General features: G+C 48.2%; 1 protein-coding gene across 4 annotated transcripts in view; it reads left to right on the top strand.

Moving 5' to 3' along the window:
* The window catches only part of LOC115084403 (citrate synthase, mitochondrial-like), a 307,904-nt gene that overhangs the window by 164,832 nt on the left and 121,659 nt on the right, over positions 1–21,413 (top strand). For all 4 annotated transcript variants that reach the window (XR_003854548.1, XM_029589235.1, XM_029589233.1 and 1 more), the window contains one exon: positions 9,977–10,106. Coding sequence is in view for 3 of the 4 variants with exons in the window: in XM_029589235.1 (XP_029445095.1) it covers positions 9,977–10,106 (130 nt within the window). In the remaining variant the exon portion in view is untranslated. The remainder of the gene's footprint in view (positions 1–9,976; positions 10,107–21,413) is intronic.

The raw sequence follows: 21,413 nt of genomic DNA, 5'->3' as shown, positions 1-21,413 counted from the left end.
TGTTTTAAACGGTCGGGGTGGGTTTTAGGGTTGTTTTGGTGTACCGGTTTTCCCGCCCACCCCCGATTTACGATTTTTTACGATTTAAAAACAAAACAAAACATGATGATCAGATTTCCCTCCCCCCGCCAGCCAAAATCGATCGTTAAGATGATCGATCACACGATTCACATCCCTACTCCTATCACTATACTCTTCCCCAACACACAAGGGATTTCTACCCATAAAGATTCAATTGTGCATTTAGTCTCATGCAGGATGTTTATCCTGTTGGACTCTATGCCATCCCAGACATAAAGCGCCACACCACCTCCCAGGTGCTCCTCTCTGACATTGCGATATAATTTGTAGCCCGGTATAGCACTGTCACTTTGGTTTTCCTCCTTCTACCATGTCTCTGAGATGCCAATTAAGTCTATGTCATCATTCACTGCTATACATTCTAATTCTTCCACCTTACTTCTTAGACTTCTGGCATTAGCATACAAATATTTCAAAGTTTTTTTTTGTTTGTATTTTCATTCTGCTTTTTAATTATATTTTGAAAATCTCCTTCTGTTGCTTGTAACCAAATTAAATTGGTGGACTCATGTATTGAACAGTGCTTTATTAATTTTGTGAGCCACACATTCTGTTCTTTTGTTTTGACTTATATGTGTGCCGTTTACTCCTCATTTCTGCTGTACATTCCAGAGTATCAGGTCGATACAGTAAAGTGTGCTCCGTCGGAGCGCACTGTCAGCCTGCTCTGGACGCGTGTTTTCCCTTACCCCTTATTCAGTAAGGGGAGGAAAACACGAGGCCCACCCGCGGCACCTAATAGCGCCCTCAACAATGCATGTTGATGGCCCTATTAGGTATGCCCGCACGATTCAGTAAGTAAAATGTGCAGCCAAGCCGCACATTTTACTCTAAGAAATTAGCGCCGCCCAAAGGTCGGCGCTAATTTCTTCCGGCGCCAGGAAAGTGCACAGAAAAGCAGTAAAAACTGCTTTTCTGTGCACCCTCCGACTTAATATCATAGCGATATTAAGTCGGAGGTCCCCAAAAGTAAAAAAAAGTAAAAAAAAAAAATTTGAATTCGGCCCGCGGCTGTCGGGCCGAAAACAGGATGCTCAATTTTGCCGGCGTCCGGTTTCCGAGCCCTTGGCTGTCAGCGGGCTCGAGAACCAACGCCGGCAAAATTGAGCGTCGGCTGTCAAACCCACTGACAGCCGCCGCTCCAGGCCAAAAGGAGGCGCTAGGGACGCACTAGTGTCCCTAGCGCCTCCTTTTCCTCGTTTGCACCGCGTCACCTCATTTGCATACTGGATCGCTCGCACCGGCAAAGGGCCGGTGCGTGCGCCGGGAGAGCGGGCGTTCGTCCGCTCTCCCGCGGTTTTACAGTATCGATCCGTATGCCAGGTCTCGGTGTAGGACTAAGGGGTTCACCTGACCAAGGTGAGGTATTTTGCTGGCATGCAATTTCTGTGTAGGGATCATTAGCAGCCTGGTTTCTTAATAAGAGTATTTTTGGTGTTCTAGGGCCTAGCGTAATATGTGCAGTGTTGCCTTTTTGTAGCTAAGGTTGTTAGGGTTGTTTTGGTATAGGAGATTTACTATATTGTAATAGTAATTCTGTTTGTTCATGTTATGAATTGCTCTGCCCGCGGGTCTCCCCGCGAGCAGACACGGACTCACCATGCTGATATCTTCGCCGATGCGGCAGGACGCCGCCATCGGCCCGCCCACGCAGCCAGGAGGCCGCCCTGCTTGCTTCTTCGCTCCACAGTCGGAGCCACGGCCTCCCACGGGGCTGGGACGCCCCCGACGCGATTGCCATCTTCGCGGCGTTTAGGCAGCAGCCCCGGGCGCTATTAGCGGCAGGAGCCGCCCCTGGGGCCTCCTGCAGCGGCTGGAGCCGCTGCCGACACTGGAGCCTGCGTCCATGCTCTCCCCTGCCTTCTCTGCTAGCGTCTGATGCCAGACGCTGTGCAGGCCGCTGTCCGCGGTCCTGCACAGCCCTGCTCCTGCTTAGGCGCACAGCCGCGTCTCTCTGTTCTATTTAAAAGGCCAGACACAGGAAGTGTCTGGGCCCCACCTTGTGGACTATTTCCTGTTTGAGCCCTATAAAGGGCTGCTTCGCTCATTGTGCCTGGCCTTGCATTGTGTTCTAGTCTTCGCTCTGGAGGCTCCGGCCTGCCAGAGACTATGTAAGGTCTTCTTCTTGTGGAGCTCCTCACTGATGTCGTCTCGTCATGCTTTGCCATGTCTTGTTCCTTGTTCCATGTCTTCACCTGAGGTCCATGTCCAGGTTTCTTCAGCCTTCGTCTTGGTGTTCCTGCCTTCCTGGATGTTCCTTCCCGACGCCATGCCTCGTCTCTGCTCTTGAGCCTTCTGGTACCGGTAGGCCGGGAGTCCCTCAGATGCAGTATTCCTGGGTGGGCTGCCTGCCGGTGGACGGTTGTCCTGTGCTCCTGAGCCGTCTGGTCCTGATGTGTCTTCCTGTGCTGTCCTGCTCCCGTTGTGGTCCGTGACCAGCCTTGGGGCTGTGTAGGGCCCGTAACGGACAGGGTGGTCCGCGACTCAGTCCCGCAGGTGGCCTGAGTAGGGCGCCCTGAGAGACAGTGCCAATGTCCATGCCTTGTCTTGCCTCCCTTGGATGTCTCGTCTCTGGATGCCGTTGCATCAGCCATGTGTCTCGTTCCTGGATGCCGTTGCATCAGCCATGTCTCGTTCCTGGATAAGAACAAAAGAACATAAGAAAATGCCATACTGGGTCAGACCAAAGGTCCATCAAGCCCAGCATCCTGTTTCCAACAGTGGCCAATCCAGGCCATAAGAACCTGGCATCAGCCATGTCTCTTGTTCCTGGATGCCGTCGCATCAATCCACAGTCACGTCTTCATAGCCCTGGTGTCATGTCTTCAGCCAAGTGTCTTCGTTCCATGTGATGCCGTTGCATCAACCACAGTGTCTTCGTGTCAAGGCCAGTCTGCCCACAACCTCAGGCCAGGCCTGCTGCTCCTTGCTGCTCGCAGCAGGTCCGAAAGGGCCCGGAATGGTCAGAGGACCATTCACCTTCCAACATCCTCGGATGTTTGGCCATGGGAGCTTGCCGGCTTGGCGGAGGGTAGACCATCAGCCATGCGGGGCCACCGTCAACCCTTGGTTCGGCCTGGATGGCCTGGGTCGGGCTGCAAGACAGAAATGGTATATCTAGTCCAGCCAAACAATGGTTTTGAATGCCGACAGATCCCTCACCAGTCAGTGGTGGTAGAATCAGCCTTGAAGAAAACTAAGGGGTAGATTTTAAAAAGCATTTACTTGAGCAAAACTGGTTTTTGCTCGAGTAAATACACTTTACTCAAGTAAGTGGGCTTTTCAAAATTGCTACAATATATGCCATTGAATTGTCCATAGGATTTACTCAAGTAAGTGCACTTTACTCGAGTAAATAGCTTTTGAAAATTGCTACGATAGTATGTCACATTTACATGCGTAACTCCTTTGAAAATGACCCCCTAAGAGTCTTCGCACTCATGCCTCAGCCTCCCCGGGGTGGGAGCATAGAGCTGTAGATGCTCTTGGGTGCCGGGTGTTCCAAGGCACAATGTTAACAGCCAGGATTGCTTGTTACCAACTGTATATGGGTCAGTACTCCATGAATCTATGGATACAGGCCCAGGAGTTTGGGCAACGCCTCCTGCAGCAATTTCAGGAGGAGTTCCAGAGGGTAGTGCAGCAGGGACTCAAGTATGATAAACACGAGGTCCGCCCCACATATGTCATTTTCAATACAGCCATGAGAACTGCCGCAACAGGCATCGGGGACTCGCCGTATGGCTTGCCTGCATGCCTCTGATCTGCATCCTGAGATTCAGGACCGCTTGGCAGATTTGCTTTGTAAGGGTGAAAATCTGTTTGGCAACAGGATTAAGGAGGCGGTAGTATAACTGAAGAACTACCATGAGACCCTTCAGCAACTGTCGGACAGTACTTCCGACAACCTGCCTCCCCAAAAGCCCCCTCAGCAGTACCTAAGGCGCCCTTTTTACCAGCCACGCAAGTACTATCCCCAGCGTGACTGAGGTCGAAGCAATCTCATATGCCCCGTCCGACCCTAGTCCTGCCACAAAACCCTGCCACGGATTTTTGACTGGCAGCCAGGGAGTGTGAGCCAGCCTCCTCTGCGTGGCATCGACTCTCCGGTGGGGAGGGTCGGCTACAGGATTTCGCAGACCGATGGACTTCGATTACATCTGACCTCTGGATCCTGTCCATCTTGAGCCAGGGCTATAAGTTGAATTTCCAACAAGTTCCACCCCGCTTGCCTCCATGTCCTCGGTGGAGAGCAGTAGAGAACTTGCAGATACTTCAAATAGAGCTCTCTGCCCTCGTACTGGTTTGGGCAGTCGAACCAGTTCCACCAAGCCAGCAAGGGGAAGGGTTCTACTCCAGGTATTTTTTGATTCCCAAGAAAACTGGTGGCCTTCAGCCCACTCTGGACCTGCGGGCACTGAACTGGTTTCTGGTCAGAGAAAAGTTCAAAATGGTCTCGTTGGGCACCTTGATTCCCCTCCTCAAAGCAGGAGACTGGCTCTGCTCTCTCATTCTAAAAGATGCATACATCCATATCCCCATTTCTCAGGCAGATCGCTGGTACCTTCAATTTCTGGTAGATGGGAAACACTATCAGTACTGGGTGCTGCCTTGCGTCTGTACCCTGTGTTTTCACCAAGTGCCTGGCAGCAGTTGGAGCCTATCTTTGAAGGTGAAGGGTTCATGTTTTCCCTTACCTCAACAATATGGCTTATTAAGAGTGACTCAAGGCAGGGGGCGCAGAGTGTCCCACAAGTCACAGTCTGTGTCTTGGAAAACCTGGGTTTTCTGATTAACTATACAAAATCCCATCTCCAACCATCCTTACAACTGGATTTTATTGGGTCCCGGCTGGACACCGTCCAGGTGAAGGCTTTTCTATTTATTTATTTATTTATTTAGAAGATTTATATACTGATGAACGTTGGGAACATCTCATCGGTTTACATTAAAACAAAATTATAGCTAACCGAGCTTTACATAGAAATTGGAACCAAGTGTAAAAAGAAACAGAACAGATAATTCATAACAAGATAACATCAACATTTAACTTATATGGGCAAAAGATGAGGTGGAGCAGTAAAATATATTAAAGGGAAGGATGGGAGGAGCTAGTTACAGGATAAGAAGGGGGTATATTAATACAAATGAAAATAATAATATTAGGAATTCAAATACAAGAAATAAAGTGCCAGGGTAGGATGTTAAGCAAAGGCTTGCTTGAAGAGGTAAGTTTTTAGGTTGTGCTTAAATTTTTTTGGGCAGGGTTCCTGCCGCAGGCTGGAAGGGAGTTTGTTCCAGAGGACGGGCCCAGCTAAGGAAAGTGCCCGAGCTTTGGTGGAGGCCAGTTTGGATTGCTTTGGAGAGGGAATAACAAGAGTAGCCCTGTGTTGTTGCCTAATTGGTCTATTTGATTTGTGAAAGATGGTCAGAGAACCAGTGCATGTCTTGGTTATGTAGGGCCTTATGGATCAGTGAGAGGGTTTCTACCTTGAGACAGGGCAAAGACTCTAGCGGCTCTCACTCGATCGGTGTCCGGTCCCTCCTATGTCTCGGCACACCAGTTTCTCCGATTACTGGGTCATATGGCAGCAACAGTGCATGTCTCAGTGGATGTTAAGATCCCAGTGGTGTCAAGCCACCCAGGATCTACGCCATATAGGCAATCCCTCGTGTGGTGGACAACTCCATCAAATTTGGAAAAGGGGATGCCCTTCTGGAGACCACAGCCCCAGATTATCCTCACCACGGGCACGTCCCATACGGGTTGGAGAGCCCATGTGGCAGGCTTCAACACTCAGGATTTTGGTCCTTGCAGGAGACGCAGTCCCAGATAAACTTCCTGGAGTTACAGGCAATCCGGTATGCCCTGCAGGTGTTCAGAGAGCAACTGCTCAACAATGTGGTTCTCGTTCAGACCAACAATCAGGTAGCTATGTGGTATCTGAACAAGCAGGGAGGAACAGGGTCATATGCCCTCTGTCAGGATGCAGTCCAGATCCTGTCTTTGGCCATCCTCCTCCAGGCAGTATATCTCCCCAGGGCAGATAATGTCCTTGCGGAAGCCTTGAGCCGGGCCATCCGACCTCACGAGTGGTCTCTTAATCAAAAGGTAGTGAACCATATCTTTTGCTTGTGGGGGACCCCCGACGTGGACCTCTGCTTCCCTGGAGAATAAGAAGGTGGATCTCTTCTGCTCCCTGGGCAGGATGAGCAGAAGATCGGTGTCAGATGCTTTTCACTTCACTGGGGCACCAGGCTGCTGTACGCTTACCCTCCCCTTCCGCTCATCTAAAAAAAAACTCCTAAAGCTCCAACTGAACTGGGGTACCTTGATCCTGGTTGCACCTTTTTGGCCTTGCCAGGTCTGGCTCCCACTGCGCTGGCCTCGCATCCCCCGATTTGATTTGGGACTGCCCCGGACCTGATCTCCCAAGTCCAGGGCAGGCTCTGCCACCCCAACCTCCAAGCCCTTTTGGAGTCCAGAAAACCCTCCACGAGAAAATCCTACAATCTCAAGTGGAAGTGGTTTTTGGCTTGATGTGTGCGCCATGGTCTGGATCCATTATCTTGTTTCCCACCAGACCTTTTGGACTACCTGTTACACCTCTCCGAATCTGGTCTACAGACCACGTCAGTGAGGGTTTACCTTAGCGCCATTGGGGCATACCATCAAGGGAGGGATGGTGCTTCTATTTCCACCCATCCGCTTGTGGGGTAGTTCAAGCTCCCCCACTCGGCCACCAGTTGTCTCCTGGGACCTCAAGGTCATCCTGTCTCAGCTCATGAAGGTTCCATTTGAGCCCTTGCGAACCTGCGACCTGAAGTACCTTTCTTGGAAGGTCAACTCCTTAGTTGTGTTTACTTCAGCGCGCAGGGTTAGTGAACTGCAGACTCTGGTGTTGTAACCTCCTTATACAAAATTTGTCATGATAAGGTAATCTTGCGTACGCATCCAAAGCTCCTTCCTAAGGTGGTCACAGAATTCCATCTCAATCAGTTAATTGTGTTGCCTTCCTTTTTTCCTAGGCCACACGCTCACCAAGATGAACAGGTACTACACACCCTGGATTGTAAAAGCGCTCTGGCCGTTTACTTAAAATGGATGGCACCTCACCACTGGTCCACTCAGCTTTTCGTCTCTTTCAACAAAAATAGATTAAGGATCGCAGTGTCTAAACAGACCTTATCCCATTGGCTTGAGGACTGTATCTCCTTCTGCTATGCTCAAGCGGGCTTGCAGCTTCAGGGTCACATCAAGGCTTATTCTGTTCGAGCCATCTCAGTGTTGGTGGCTCACTTGCGTTGCATCTCCATTCATAAGATTTGCAGAGCGGGAACTTGGAGTTCCTTCCACACGTTCGCCTCGCATTATTGCCTGGATAAGTATGGCCGCCGGGACAGTCGTTTCAGACAATCAGCACTCCATAATCTCTCAGCCCTGAAATCCCAACTCTTCCTACCGTGGGCCCTGCTTTGGGTGCAGGCCTGCTCCCCTAGTTTTTCGCAGCTCTAGTTGTGCCTTTTGGCATCTTGCTATGCTGCATATGTTGGGAGCGGCCTGGAACTACTTAATCACCCATGTGTGAGGACTACCATCCTGCTTGTCCTTGGAGAAAGTGAAGTTGCTTACCTGTAACAGGTGCTCTCCAAGGACAAGCAGGTTGTTAGTCCTCATGAAACCCACCCGCAACCCCTGAAACATAGAAACATAGAAATGACGGCAGAAGAAGACCAAACGGCCCATCTAGTCTGCCCAGCAAGCTACGCACTTTATCCATGGATGCATGGTTAGCGGCATGCTGGGCAAGTTTCTAGAAACTTTGACAAAAGTTTTCCATGCTGGGCGTCATCTGATGATGTCACCCATGTGTGAGGACTAACATCCTGCTGTCCCAGAGAACACCTATTATAGGTAAGCAACTCTGCCTTCCAGTCCCCTAGATATCCTTCCTGATTACTTGTAAAATAGCAGTTATATGAGTGAAATTCAGAAAACATACTATTACTACCCTGGGGCCTCTTGAGTTTTCCTGCCTGAGGCCTATATGATACATTCATTTGATCTGTAACAGCCTAAGGGAATCCGGAAACTGCAAAGCTGATGGTAGCACTTTTCAAAAAATTCTCGCAGCTCATTTTCAAGTGAAGACTCTGGAAGCTCAATGAATCGCAAATTATTATGGCACAATCGGTTTTCGAGGCTTTCCAATTTACAGTCTACCACATCCAACCATGGTTTAACTGTACTCACAGATTCCACATAGGAGCGGGCGGCACCTACCATGTTGGACACAAGTTGCTTCAGCATAACAACTTTCTGGGTAAAAGATCATAGTGCCCAATAGTGCATCAAATTTTAAAAAATATGTTTGAATTCAGTGTCCAGTTTCGTATTACTGCTGCCGTCACTGCATCAATTAGGGCTCCATTATCAATAGTAACAGATACCATCACTGTCTTCTTGTTTTCCACCATTTTGAATTTTTCTTTTTTCGCAAGTCTGATGGTCATGGTCCATCTGAAAAATATACAGACCTGCTCTTCTCTTTACCCTCCAAAAGACACAGGCCGAGCAGACTCTTAGAACTGTGGGATGATCTGTTTCTTAGGCGGATAGTGGGGAGTCTTGAGGAGTAGAGCAAAAGTGTGTCCATCTCTCTTTACAGCAGTGGTTCTCAACCCTGTCCTGGGGATCCCCCCAGCCAGTCGGGTTTTCAGGATATCCACAATGAATATGCATGAGAGAAAATGTACATGTTATAGAGGCAGTGTATGCAAATTTTCTCTCAAGCATATTCATTGTGGATATCCTGAAAACCCGACTGGCTGGGGGGGTCCCCAGGACAGGGTTGAGAACCACTGCTTTACAGCATCACAGGATCTCTATAATCTAGATTTAAAAGGGATATAATTGGCATTTTGTTGGATTCTTCTGTTCCTTAAGAACAACTGTAACAAAGGCCAGCAAGTTAGGGAATTTCCACTCTTCTAAAATAAGATTTAATGCTGTTAGTAGGCATGAGCTCAGAATATAATTTCTAATAAAATTTCCTCACAAACTCATTAAACCAGGAGATTTATTATTAAAAGATTTGACCATGTGGCACGTCCTATAAGTATGAAAGATTCTGTTATATTCTTTGACTATTCTGGATGTAGGTAAATGTACTTTTATTAAAACAAATAAGCATGGGTGCAGCTTGCTTATTGCGGCGGCTACTACCCCTAACGAATCAAGCTAGATATTTCACTTGGATGCAGCTCCATCACTGCTCTCTACATTAAAGGTGGGGGTGGAAGGGAAATAGAACCAAGAGCTAAGAGAAACAGATAAGTATGAGAGAAAATATGTGTGAAGCTTGCTGGGCAGACTAGATGGGCCATTTGGTCTTCTTCTGCCGTCATTTCTATGTTTCTATGTTTCTATATTAAAAAATACTGTAATTCCATAACCCAGATTTCCTCCATACATTGTTCAAGAGTTGCTGATAATAGGTTAGGAAGGCCTGCCTCTTTAATTGCTTCTTTTTGGATATTGGGTTCCCTACCTTGGTCACTGTTTTATTTGCTCTTTGTATTTGTAGCTGTAGCTCTGATTCCTGTTTCAAAAAATCTCTGCTTTTCATATTTAATTCGTATTGCTATCCTGTCATTCAGAAATGTTGAGGAGATAGTGATGGGAATGGAATATGTCTGGATTCTTCTTATCCTTTCTTGATGCTGTAAATGAGGTGGAGAAGGCTAGGAAGAGTCTTCTTTTTCGTGCATAAAATTAGTGTTTATTATATAATATATTGAACTACATAAAAATACTTTGCATTCAAGTATGACCTGAACTATCTTATTTGGAAATGAAATATAATATGTTGTTAATGTTGTGCTTTCCTTTCAGTGACCATGAAGGTGGCAATGTAAGTGCGCATACGTGTCATCTTGTAGGAAGTGCTCTTTCAGACCCTTATCTATCATTTGCAGCTGCTATTAATGGCCTAGCAGGTCCACTGCATGGGTTAGCAAATCAGGTGAGTTTCATATTTTGTTGTTTTTTTGTTCTCAAAATATTTCAAAAATGGACATTTGCATTTGACAATTTAATCTAGGATTTGACTTGTACTCTCGACATATCGATCAGTACTCCAAGCCCTCATATTCTCCAGACTCGACTATTGTAACTCCATCCTCCTTTGGCTCCCAACCTTCACTCTCAAGCCCCTACAACTACTCCAGCCAGATCCCTCACAAACAGCAAACGCTCCACCCACATCACCCCCATACTAAAAGAACTCCACTGGCTCCCCATAACACACAGAATTCAATATAAAGCCCTTACCCTAATACACAAGTCCCTTAACAACGAAAAGACAGACTGGCTAAGGGACACCCTTCAGCCATACACCTCCCAACGAAACCTATGATCCAATAACACTGGACTACTCACCATCCCATCCAATAAACTAGCCCACCTCGCCTCAAAGCGAGAACAAGCAATTTCAATAGCAGGCCCCACACTATGGAACAAACTACCAGCAAATCTCAGAATGGAACCCTCATCACAGAACTTCAAGAAATCACTAAAAACATGGCTATTTCAAAAAGCCTACCCTGCCAACAGTTAACTCCATGTCATCCCCAACAACCAATACCAAACAGAACTATAACCCCGCACATATCCCACAATGAGAACTCTCAATAGTCAAATCAAACATTAGCTGTTATATTGTTAAGATAACAAATCACTTTTATTTTACAATGTTATAATTTATACGTTACAAAACTTACTTCGATCTAATTTTACAATATTTCAATGTAATTTTACAATATCTCAATGTAATGATAGTATGACCTGTTATCACACTATCTCACTAGATATTATGTAAACTGATGTGATACCCTTGGGTGAATGTCAGTATATAAAAACAAATAAATAAATAAAATAAATAGAAGCTATTGAAGCAGTGTTATAAAATTAACTGAACTTGTTAAAGGCAATTTTCAATCTGCATTGTTCCAAAGTACACGAGTACTTTTGAATATGTACTCCAAAGTTTTCTCCCCAACCTAGTCCTGCCCTGACCCAGAAACACCACCACAATATTGATAAAGCAGATGGTGGATCTATCTGCATAAATTTACACACATGTAAGGTAGGTAATTTTAAGATAACTTAATTAATTTATTTATTTATGCTTTTTTTTATATACCATCATTCCAACAGAAGATCACAATGGTTTCTCACAGGACAAGCAGGATGGTAGTCCTCACATATGGGTGACATCATCAGGATGGAGCCCAATCACGGAAAAATTTTGTCAAAGTTTCTAGAACTTTGACTGGCACCTGCTGGGCATGCCCAGCATAGCACCAACTCTGCATCCAGCACGGGTCACCCTTCAGTCTTCTTTTTTCCGCACAGCAGTAGCCACGTGGGTTAAGGAGCTCTTTTACCCCACAGGGGTCCCCTTATCGATAACTTTATTCCACGGTCGAACGGTAAGTTTTTTACCTGCTTGCTGTCGATTCCCATCAAGTTTTTCCCTCATGGCCTACTGGCCATTGACCGCACCACAGCTAAATTTTGTTGAGACTATGGCGTCGGGTTTCCGTCGGTGCCCCGACTGCACTCGAACAGTGTCCATCACTGACCCTCATAAGGTCTGCGTGATGTGTTTGGGGTCGACCATGATATCCTAACTTGCACCAAATGTGCCCAAATGACACCAAAAGGTCGCAAGGCTCGGCTGGAGAAGATGGAACTTCTCTTTCGGTCTAAAACTCCATCGATAGCTTCGACGTTGTCCGAACCAGTGCCGTCTACTTCACGCCAGCACCGTGAAATCACTGCTGCACGACCAGCTTCAACAACTCCGCGGTTGTCAACTCCTTCTGTCTCTCCACGGGAAAAGGACTGGGGAGAGCACCATGAAAAACGTCGACACCGCCATCGGAAAGCTCAGGCCGCCGATACAGGCAGGCTCTTGGCATCGACGACGTCGTCTGAGCCACCGACAAAGAAATCCCGTCCAGAAAAGGCCCCATCCTCTTCTGTGTCTAGGTCACTGAGGCATTCCCCACCTGGACAGGTGCCGGGAGCCGCGACTCCACTGTCACCGGTGGACCCTCCAGCTATGCCAGTGCTGCCTCCTCCTCCGGAACCGGGGCTCCACGCTCAATTCCATGCGAGGAATTGGATCCAGGGGTTCAAACCTCCATCGATACTGGTGCCGTTTCCTGAGCCAGTCACCAACCCGATATCAATGGCTCTTGCACCACTACTGGCCAGAATGGACGCTTTAATCGGTGCCTTTTCACCGGTGGATCCGAGGGAACCGGTGGCCCCGATTCCTTCTACACTGATACCCTTATCGTCAGATGAAGAAGAAACACCGATCTCCATTCCGCCTTCCGGAGTGCTGCCACTGACGCGTCCATCGATGTCACTGATTCCATCAGTGCCTCCGTCGATGCCTCTATCGATGTCATCGATGCCTTCAATGCCTCCATCGATGCCTTCGATGCCATCTCAGATTCCTTCGATGCCTTCGGTGCCACCTCTGATACCATCAATGTCTTCGGTGCCTAGGCCTGGACCTTCAGGATTAGCACCATTTCTCCCATCTGATGATCCCATGGGAACTGGTGACAAGCCTTATGATCCCTGGACCGATGACACGTCCCAGGACACTGATGATCTACCTTCACAGCTCTCTCCTCCTGATGAAAGAAGACGTTCTCCTCCAGGGGACTTGTCTTTCATTAATTTAATAAAGATGTCTGAAACAATCCCATTTGTGCTCCAGGCACAAGATGCTGGAAGTACTCCAGTTCATTGATGCCCCTAAGGAAATAATGTCTATCTCAGTACATGAGATCCTTATTGATCTATTGAAAAGAAATTGGGAGCATTCAGGTTCTGTACCACCTGTCAATTGCAAGGAGATGCTACTTACTTAGTACAGTCTGCTCCTGGTTTTCAACGATCTCAGCTAGATCATCACTCAGTGGTTGTGGAGTCAGCCCAGAAAAGAGCAAGATGGTCCTAACCTCATTCTTCTATACCTCCAGGAAAAGAACAAAGTCCCTGGATGCATTGGGCAGACGTTGCTTCCTACCAATTGTACATGACACAGCACAATAGGGACCTGTTCAAAAAGATCTAAGATTTTTCTGAATCTCTACCGGAACAGTTTCAAGACCAGCTTCATACCCTTGCTCAAAAAGGTCTAGATGCTGGCAAGCATGATGTCCATGCTGCATATGACATCTTTGACACTGCCTCTAGATTCTCTGCAGCAGGAATAAGTCAAGAAGATGGGCCTGGCTCAAGTCTTCAGACCTCAGACCAGAAGTACAGGATAGGTTAGCTGACTTACCCTGTGCTGGTGATAATCTTTTCGGGGAAAAGATTCAAGAAACAGTGGCGCAGCTCAAGGACCACCATGAGACTCTCTGCCAACTTTCCTTAGTTCCTTCTGTTTCCTCTTCCTCGAGATCTTTCAGAAGAGACTCCTGAGGCCTGTGTACAAACCAAGGAGATATTACCCGCTGGCTTCCAGAGGTCGTCCCTCCAGACCCTACCAAAAAGGCCAATCCAGAAAACCTCGGACCCAAAAGACACAGCCAGTCCCTCAGCCGGGCCCAGTGTCCAGATTTTGACTCCTTCCTGGAGAGCAGTGCTCAGCCTCCTCTTCCTTCTGTACCCGTAGGAGGTTGATTGTGCCACTTCACCAGCATGTGGCACACGATCACGACAGATCAGTGGGTACTAGCTGTAGTGACTTAAGGTTACCACCTCAACTTCCTCACCGTTCCACCGGATTCCCCACCTCGGCTGAAGTGGGGAACATTCGACCACTCTCACCTTCTCGATCAGGAAGTTCCATCCACCTCGAGTCCCGGGCAATAGAACCAGTCCCCTTCTCCCAGCAGGGCCAGGGATTCTATTCCCGGTATTTCCTAATCTCAAAAAGGTCAGGTGGCGTTCACCCAATACTGGACCTTCGCGCCTTAAACAAATACCTACAAAGAGAGAAGTTCAAGATGGTGACCTTGGGCTCTCTACTTCCCCTTCTGCAAAGGGAAGACTGGTTCTCTCTCTAGACCTCCAGGACGCTTACACGCACATCTCAATCACTCCATCACATTGCAGATTCCTGCGGTTCCTAGTAGGTCCAAAGCACTTCCAGTATCGAGTGTTGCCATTCGGCCTAGCATCTGCCCCATGAGTCTTCACCAAGTGTCTCGTTGTGGTAGCAGCCTATCTTAGGACTCAAGGTGTCCACGTCTACCCATATCTCGATGATTGGTTGATCAGGGCTCCCACTCATAAACTATCTGAAATTCAGGTTAGTTCCATCTCAAACCCTATCATTCAAAGGGGTCGACTTGAACACTTTAAAAGCGAAAGCCTTCCTACCCCGGGATCGGGCTCTCACTCTCGCTTCTCTGGCCCACCAACTGCAGTCTCGACAACACTGCACATCACTTTCTGGTCTTACCTCCTTGGTGCATGTCACTCTGATGGCCCGCCTTGCCATTAGAGTAATGCAGTGGACTCTAAAATCGCTGAGGATTCAGTCTTCTCAGCCAATGTCTACCATTGTCCATATCACCAACCAACTCCGCTTCTCGCTGGCTTGGTGGATAAACCAATCCAATCTTCTTCAAGGCCTCCCATTTCAGGTTGCAGAACCTCAAATAACCTTGATAACAGATGCCTCCAACCTCGGCTGGGGTGCACATGTTGCAAACCTGCATACTCAGGGCATCTGGTCTCCAGAGGAAGCCAAACACCAGATAAATTTCCTAGAGCTTCGGGCAATTAGATATGCTCTCAGGGTTTTTCGGGATTACCTCACCAAGGTCATCCTGATTCAAACCGACAACCAGATGGCCATGTGGTACATCAACAAGCAAGGGGGAACGGGCTCCTACCTCTTGTGTCAGGAAGCTGCACAGATATGGGCGGAGGCCCTTTCCCACTCGATGTGCCTCAGGGCCACCTACTTGCCAGGAGTGGACAATGTGTTGGCAGACAAGCTGAGTCGCAGTTTCCAACCGCACGAGTGGTGCCTCAACCCCACAGTAGCAGATTCAAAATTCCAAAGCTGGGGTTACCCTCATATCGACCTCTTTGCTTCAATTCACAACCGCCAAGTAGAAAACTTCTGCTCTCTCATTCGCAGCCAACACTTGCATCCAAGAGATGCTTTCTCCCTCTCGTGGACCACTGGTTTCCTTTATGCAAACCCTCCACTTCCACTCATTTTGAAGACTCTCGTGAAGTTGCGAAAGGGGATTGATGATTCTGATAGCCCCTCACTGGCCACACCAGGTGTGGTTTCCAATACTTCAGGACCTATCAATTCGCCGGCATATTCCTCTGGGGAAGGATCCGCTTCTGATCACTCAGAAAGACGGATGCCTACGTCACCCCAACCTTCAGGCCCTATCTCTGACTGCTTGGATGTTGAAAGGTTAATTCTTCAACCTCTTAACCTTTCAGAGCCGGTTTCCCGTGTCCTGGTAGCTTCTCGAAAGCCTTCCACAAGAAAGTCTTATCGCTATAAATGGAACAGGTTTATGGTATGGTGTACTTCCATGTCCATGACCCCTTAACTTGTTCCACAGCAAAGTTTCGTGACTATCTCTGGCACCTGTCAGTCAGGCCTAAAAACTTCCTCTATCAGGGTGCATGTCAGTGCGGTGGCCGCCTTTCATAAAGGTTTTGAGGATGTCTCCATATCGGTACAACCCCTGGTAACACGCTTTTTGAGGGGCTTGCTGCACCTAAAACCTCCATTGCACCCTCCGGCCCCTTCCTGGGACCTTAACGTGATTTTGGTGCGGCTCATGAAACCGCTGTTTGAGCCTCTCCAATCCTGTGATCTCTGCTATCTCACCTGGAAGGTGATTTTTCTTCTGGCGATCACATCCGCTCACAGAGTTAGTGAGTTACAGGCATTAGTAACCTACCCGTCTTACACTAAACTTCTGCATGACAGGGTAGTACTCCGCACTCAACCTACGTTTTTGCCTAAGGTAGTATCGGAGTTTCATATTAATCAATTCATTATACTACCCACCTTCTTTCCTAGGCCCCATTCAAATCCAGGAGAACAGGCTCTGCATAATCTCGACTGTAAACATGCTCTAGCCTTCTACCTAGACCGTACAGCCACCCACAGAAAGTCCACTCAATTGTCTCTTTTGATACCATCAAATTGGGTAAACCTGTGGGAAAGTAGACCTTCTCCTCCTGGTTAGTGAACTGTATTTCCTTTTGCTATCAGCAGGCAGGCATTCCGCTCCAAGACAGTGTCAAAGCACACTCTATCAGGGCCATGGGGACCTCAGTAGCGCACCTCTGCTCGGTGCCACTTACTGACATTTGTAAAGCTGCTACCTGGAGCTCTCTCCATACCTTTGCAGCCCATTATTGCTTAGACAAGGCTGACAGACAAGACTCCATCTTCGGCCAGACTGTCCTAAGCCTTCCACCGACCCCATTAGGGTTCAGGATGCCCTTTTAACCAAATTCTCACCCCAGTTGTTGTGCCTGTTGCACGTCTTTGGATTCATTTGGTGCATTGCTCGGGCATCCTCAGCTCGAAACTCACCCATATGTGAGGACTACCATCCTGCTTGTCCTGTGAGAAAACAGAGTTGCTTACCTGTAACAGGTTTTCTCACAGGACAGCAGGATGTTAGTCCTCACGAAACCCGCCCGCTTCCACGCAGGTGGGGGGTTCATTATGTTTTCTTATTTTTCGCATGTACTTTTACTATAAGACGAGACTGAAGGGGGACCCCTGCTGGATGCAGGTTTAGTGCCATGCTGGGCGTGCCCAGTAGGTGCCAGTCAAAGTTCTAGAAACTTTGACAAAAGTTTTCCGTGATTGGGCTCCATCCCATATGTGAGGACTAACATCCTGCCGTCCTGTGAGAACACCTGTTACAGGTATGCAACTCTGCTTTACATAAATTGCTGTTAAGAATTGTGGACCCTTGACCCGAGGAGGGGTTGTCGCTACCTGCGGGATTGAGCCCCGCAGGTCCCCACCATCGGGAGGCGAGGCCGGCCAGGAAACAGAGGCTAACAGGAGCTTCGCCAGTACCAGCCTAAGTTCCCCACAGGTTGAGCCCTTGGGTGCCGGGGCCGGCTGGTCTTAGGTGGGCCTCTGCGTGGTAGGTCCCAGAGAGACGGCCAGATGGAGGCAGGGAGAATGAAAAGTCAGGTCCGGTCCGACGTCGAGGGCAGGCAGCAAGAAGCGAGGGTTGTATCCAGTCCGAAGTCATGGTGCCCTCGAGGAGTGCGTGAAGCAGGCACCGAGGAGCAGGGAGCTGCAGCAGTCCCCGGGGGTTAGAGTACTAAGGAGGTCTGCGTGGTGCAGGAGTACTGTAGCAGGATCTTGTGGTGTAGGCGCGATGAGACAGGCCCCATGGAGCAAGAGTGCAGAAGCAGGATCCTGTGGAGAGAGCGCTGAGGCAGGATCCGTGGGGCAGGGTTTTAGAAACAGGATCCTGTGAAGTAGAGCGCTGAGGCAGGCTCCGTGGAGCGGAAGCATTGTAGCAGGGTCTCGCAATGTAGAAGCGCTGAGGCAGGCCCCGTGAAGCAGGAGCACAGTAGCAGGATCCCGTGATGTAGAAGCACTGAGGCAGGCCCCGTGGAGCAGGAGCGCAGTAGCAGGATCCCGTGATGTGGAAGCGCTGAGGTAGGCCCCGTGGGGCAGGAGCATAGTAGCAGGATCCCAGGATGTAGAAGCACTGAGGCAGGCCCCGTTGAACTGGGGCGCAGTAGCAGGATCCTGTGGTATAGGAGTGCAGCTTGCCAGGTTCCTTAGAGTGGGAAGCTGAGGCAGGAACTTGTAGCACAGGAACAACAGGTCAGGAACGCTAAGGCAAAGACACCGAAGCAGGAACCAAGGAACTCATTGCCAAGTCAGTTAGTGGAGGAGAGAGGCCGTCCTTAAATATCCCAGGGGTCTGATGTTATCAGCAGGAGACGGCCTAGAGGTTCCCGCCATTGGCCTTTCAAAAGGAGGACTGGTGGCACACGTGCCTAGGGAGAGCCCAAATTGGAGCGCTGGTCGGTGGCATCCTGGCCGCCACGTGGAGTCCCGGAGGCACGGTGGGGTGCGGTAGCAGTGGCTGGCTGTGGCCACAAGAGCACCAGAAGCAAGGAACAAGGCAAGGCACGGGGTGAGTTGTGCCGGCCGCGGGTTGCTGCGGCCGGTGGGTGTAACAATTGCACTCGATTATATTATAAAGTATTGTATTTATCTGGTTCTTAATTAGAGTAATGGTATCTATTGTAATGCTATTGATTAATCAAAACATTCAAAGTTAACAATCTAATATTGATTATTACTGTTTAGTTTGGAATAGATTTTATTCAAATATTATTTGATGTGCTGAGAATAAGTAATATTGCTGGAGTAATAATGTTCAATAAGTGGCTTATATGAGATCTCTTTACATTAGTTCATAGGCTTTTCTGAAGAGCCAGGTTTTAAGTTCTTATTTGAATTTCTTTTTTTCCATTAACAGTCTTATTGATCAGGGTAGATCGTTCCATAGTTTGGGTCCTGTTATTGTGAACATTCATTCTCTTATTTGGGTTAGATGAGTTTTCAGATTTGAAGGAATTGTAAGATTTTTGTTTGAGATCTGAGATCTGTTTGTGGTCTGTAGCTTTTTATTGTTATTCCTGGAGGAGGTGGATCATAGTTGTTTATGATAATAAAGATGAGGGATAATACTTTGTAATGGATTCTGAACTTTATTGGAAGCCAGTGAAGGTTGATTAAAGAAGGGATAATGTGATCAAATTTTCTAGTTCCTATAAGAATTCTTGCTGAAGCATTTTGGAGAAGTTTTGGTGGTTTAATTGTGCTTGCAGAAAGGCCCAACAGAAATGAGTTGCAATAGTCCAGGTTTGAAAATATTAATGTTTGTAGGACTGTGCGGAAATCTTGGAAGGTAAGTAAAGGTTTTAGACAGTGTAAGATTCTGAGTTTAGAATACTCAGATTTCATTATTTTGCTTATATGTTTTTTCATGTTCTGAGGGTGTAATGTTGGCTATTTTGTTGTCTCTTCTTAACCATATTATTTCGGTTATATTTGTGTTTAGAAGATAAAGTTCTTGTTGAATAGATCTCATGTATGTTGATAAGGTTGCTGTAATTCGTTCAAAGGTTTTATCAAATGGAATGTAAAATTGAATATCATCAGCATATATGAAAAATTTCATGTTCAAATTTTCTAAGAGAGTGCATATTGGAAGGTAGATTTGAATAGGGTTGCCAAGAGTGCTGACCTTTGTGGAACTCCCATGTCTATTTCAAATATGTCTGATATTTGGTTATTTAATTTTACTTGCAAAGTTCTGTTTTCAAGGAAAGAGGAAAACCATTTCTGAACTTTTCTGTCAATTCCAATTTTTTTTAGTTGTTGGCTTAGTAGATGATGGTCCACAGTGTCAAATGCTGCTTTTAAGTCTATTAGAACCAGTAAATATGACTCATTATGATCAAATCCTTTTAGTATTGTTATAACTTGTAGGAGTATGCATCCTGGGCCGAGGTGAGAGGTGTCACCGCCCACAGGGAGGAGCCCTGTGAGCCTCACAGTCGGTAGGCGTGGTCTCAGTAGTTGTCAGACGCAGCTGTGGAATAGAGTCTTTATTAGGAAGGAAGAAAGGCAAGCAAACTTAACAGGCACAGTCTGTGGAGCAGGAGAAGCAGTTAAATTACAGTCCTGAGTAAAGGGTATTACCCAAGGGTAATACCTCTAATGTGAAGATCCGGTAGTGGCCCGCAGAGCAGGGAAGTCTCACAGTAGTGGTGGTAGTGGTGGTAATACCTCAGACGTGTAGATCTGGTAGTGGCCCACAGAGCGGGGTATGCCGAAGAAGTCTTTCCGTAGTGGTGATGCGGTAGTGGTCTGCAGTGCAGGGTACACTGAGGAATTCCTCACACAGAGAAAATGAGATGATGGTCCGAGGTACAGGAATCCGGATGAGGATCCTATAGCGATGATGCGGTAATGACCTGCAGCACAGGGTATACTGGAGTGGTTCCTACTGGAGATGATCCGGCAGTGGCCCGGGGCAGGGGGTACACTGGAGAGGATTCCACAATGAGGCTAGGTACAGTTCAAGTCCATAGTGGTAAGGTATTCACAAGAGGTGGTTCCAGGAGAGATCCCGGGAAGCAGGAGCAGATAGCAGTTCAAGGAAGAAGCCCATCCGAGGAGCAGATAGCCAGAGACGAGGAAGGGCCCCCGAGGAGCGGGTACCCAGAACGTCTCACGCCAAAGTGTAGAATCTGGAACCGGAAGTCCAAAAGATGGTGCGGATTCAGCAACGAAGGAACTCCTTGCTAATTCGTCAAACCATAGGGCCAGCCAGCTTAAGTACAGCAGAGAGATGATGTCATCCGGAGGGGACGCCCCCCAGGTTCCCGCCATGACGTGTACAAGAGAGGCCCGCGCGCGAGCCTAGGTGATCACTGAAGCAAGATGGCGGTCGGCAGCGTCCATGTCGTCCCGGGAATGCCAGACAGGTCGGCGGTGGTTGGCGGAGGCCGCCATTCTTCTAAAAGATGACAAGGCAGCAAAGAAAAAGGTGAGTATTATTGCTCGCAGCCCTCTGCGACCAACGGGCGTAACAGTACCACCCTTCTTAAGGCCCCTCCCCAGGGGTTTTGGTTTCCTAGGACAGTGGTTCTCAACCGGTGTGTCGCGACACACCAGTGTGTCGCCAAGAACACGCAGGTGTGTCGCCACACTTCCCGGTCCCCCGCTGACCCAGCTGCTCCCCGGTCCTCCTCCGCCCGGGCTTAAAATGCTGTCAGCCCGGGCAGAAGAGCTGGAGTCAGCGCCACCGGCATGGTCTCTTCTTCCCAACCCCCTGCGGCCTGGAAGAGGAAGTAGTGAGCAACGGGTGCGTGCGCGGGAAGAAGAGACCATGCTAGTGTGGTCAGCGTCGGCCCGAAGAACAGAAGAGAGGCGCGCCCTGAGGGATGAGCAGCGCGGTTCGGAGAAAAACGAAGAAGAACATCAACCCCCGCAGCCGATGGGACTCCTTGCTCCGCCAGGGCTGAAAACGAAGGAGGTTATGGTTGGGAGGAGGCTACTGCTGCTGCTAGTTCTGGGGAGGGAGGGAGAGCGAGTGAATGAGCAAGCAAGCATGTGTGTTTGGGATCCTGTGTGTGTATGTGTGTGAGTGAGATAGTATGTATGTGAATGATTGAGAGCCTGTATATGTGAAAGAGAGTATGTCTGTGAGAGAGAAAGCATGAATGCAAAATTACGAATGGGAACCTGTAT

This window comes from Rhinatrema bivittatum, chromosome 2, assembly GCF_901001135.1.
Source record: "Rhinatrema bivittatum chromosome 2, aRhiBiv1.1, whole genome shotgun sequence".
Lineage (NCBI taxonomy): Eukaryota > Metazoa > Chordata > Amphibia > Gymnophiona > Rhinatrematidae > Rhinatrema > Rhinatrema bivittatum.
Note: the sequence above shows the minus strand (reverse complement) of the source record. Positions and strands in the feature narration are given on the sequence as shown.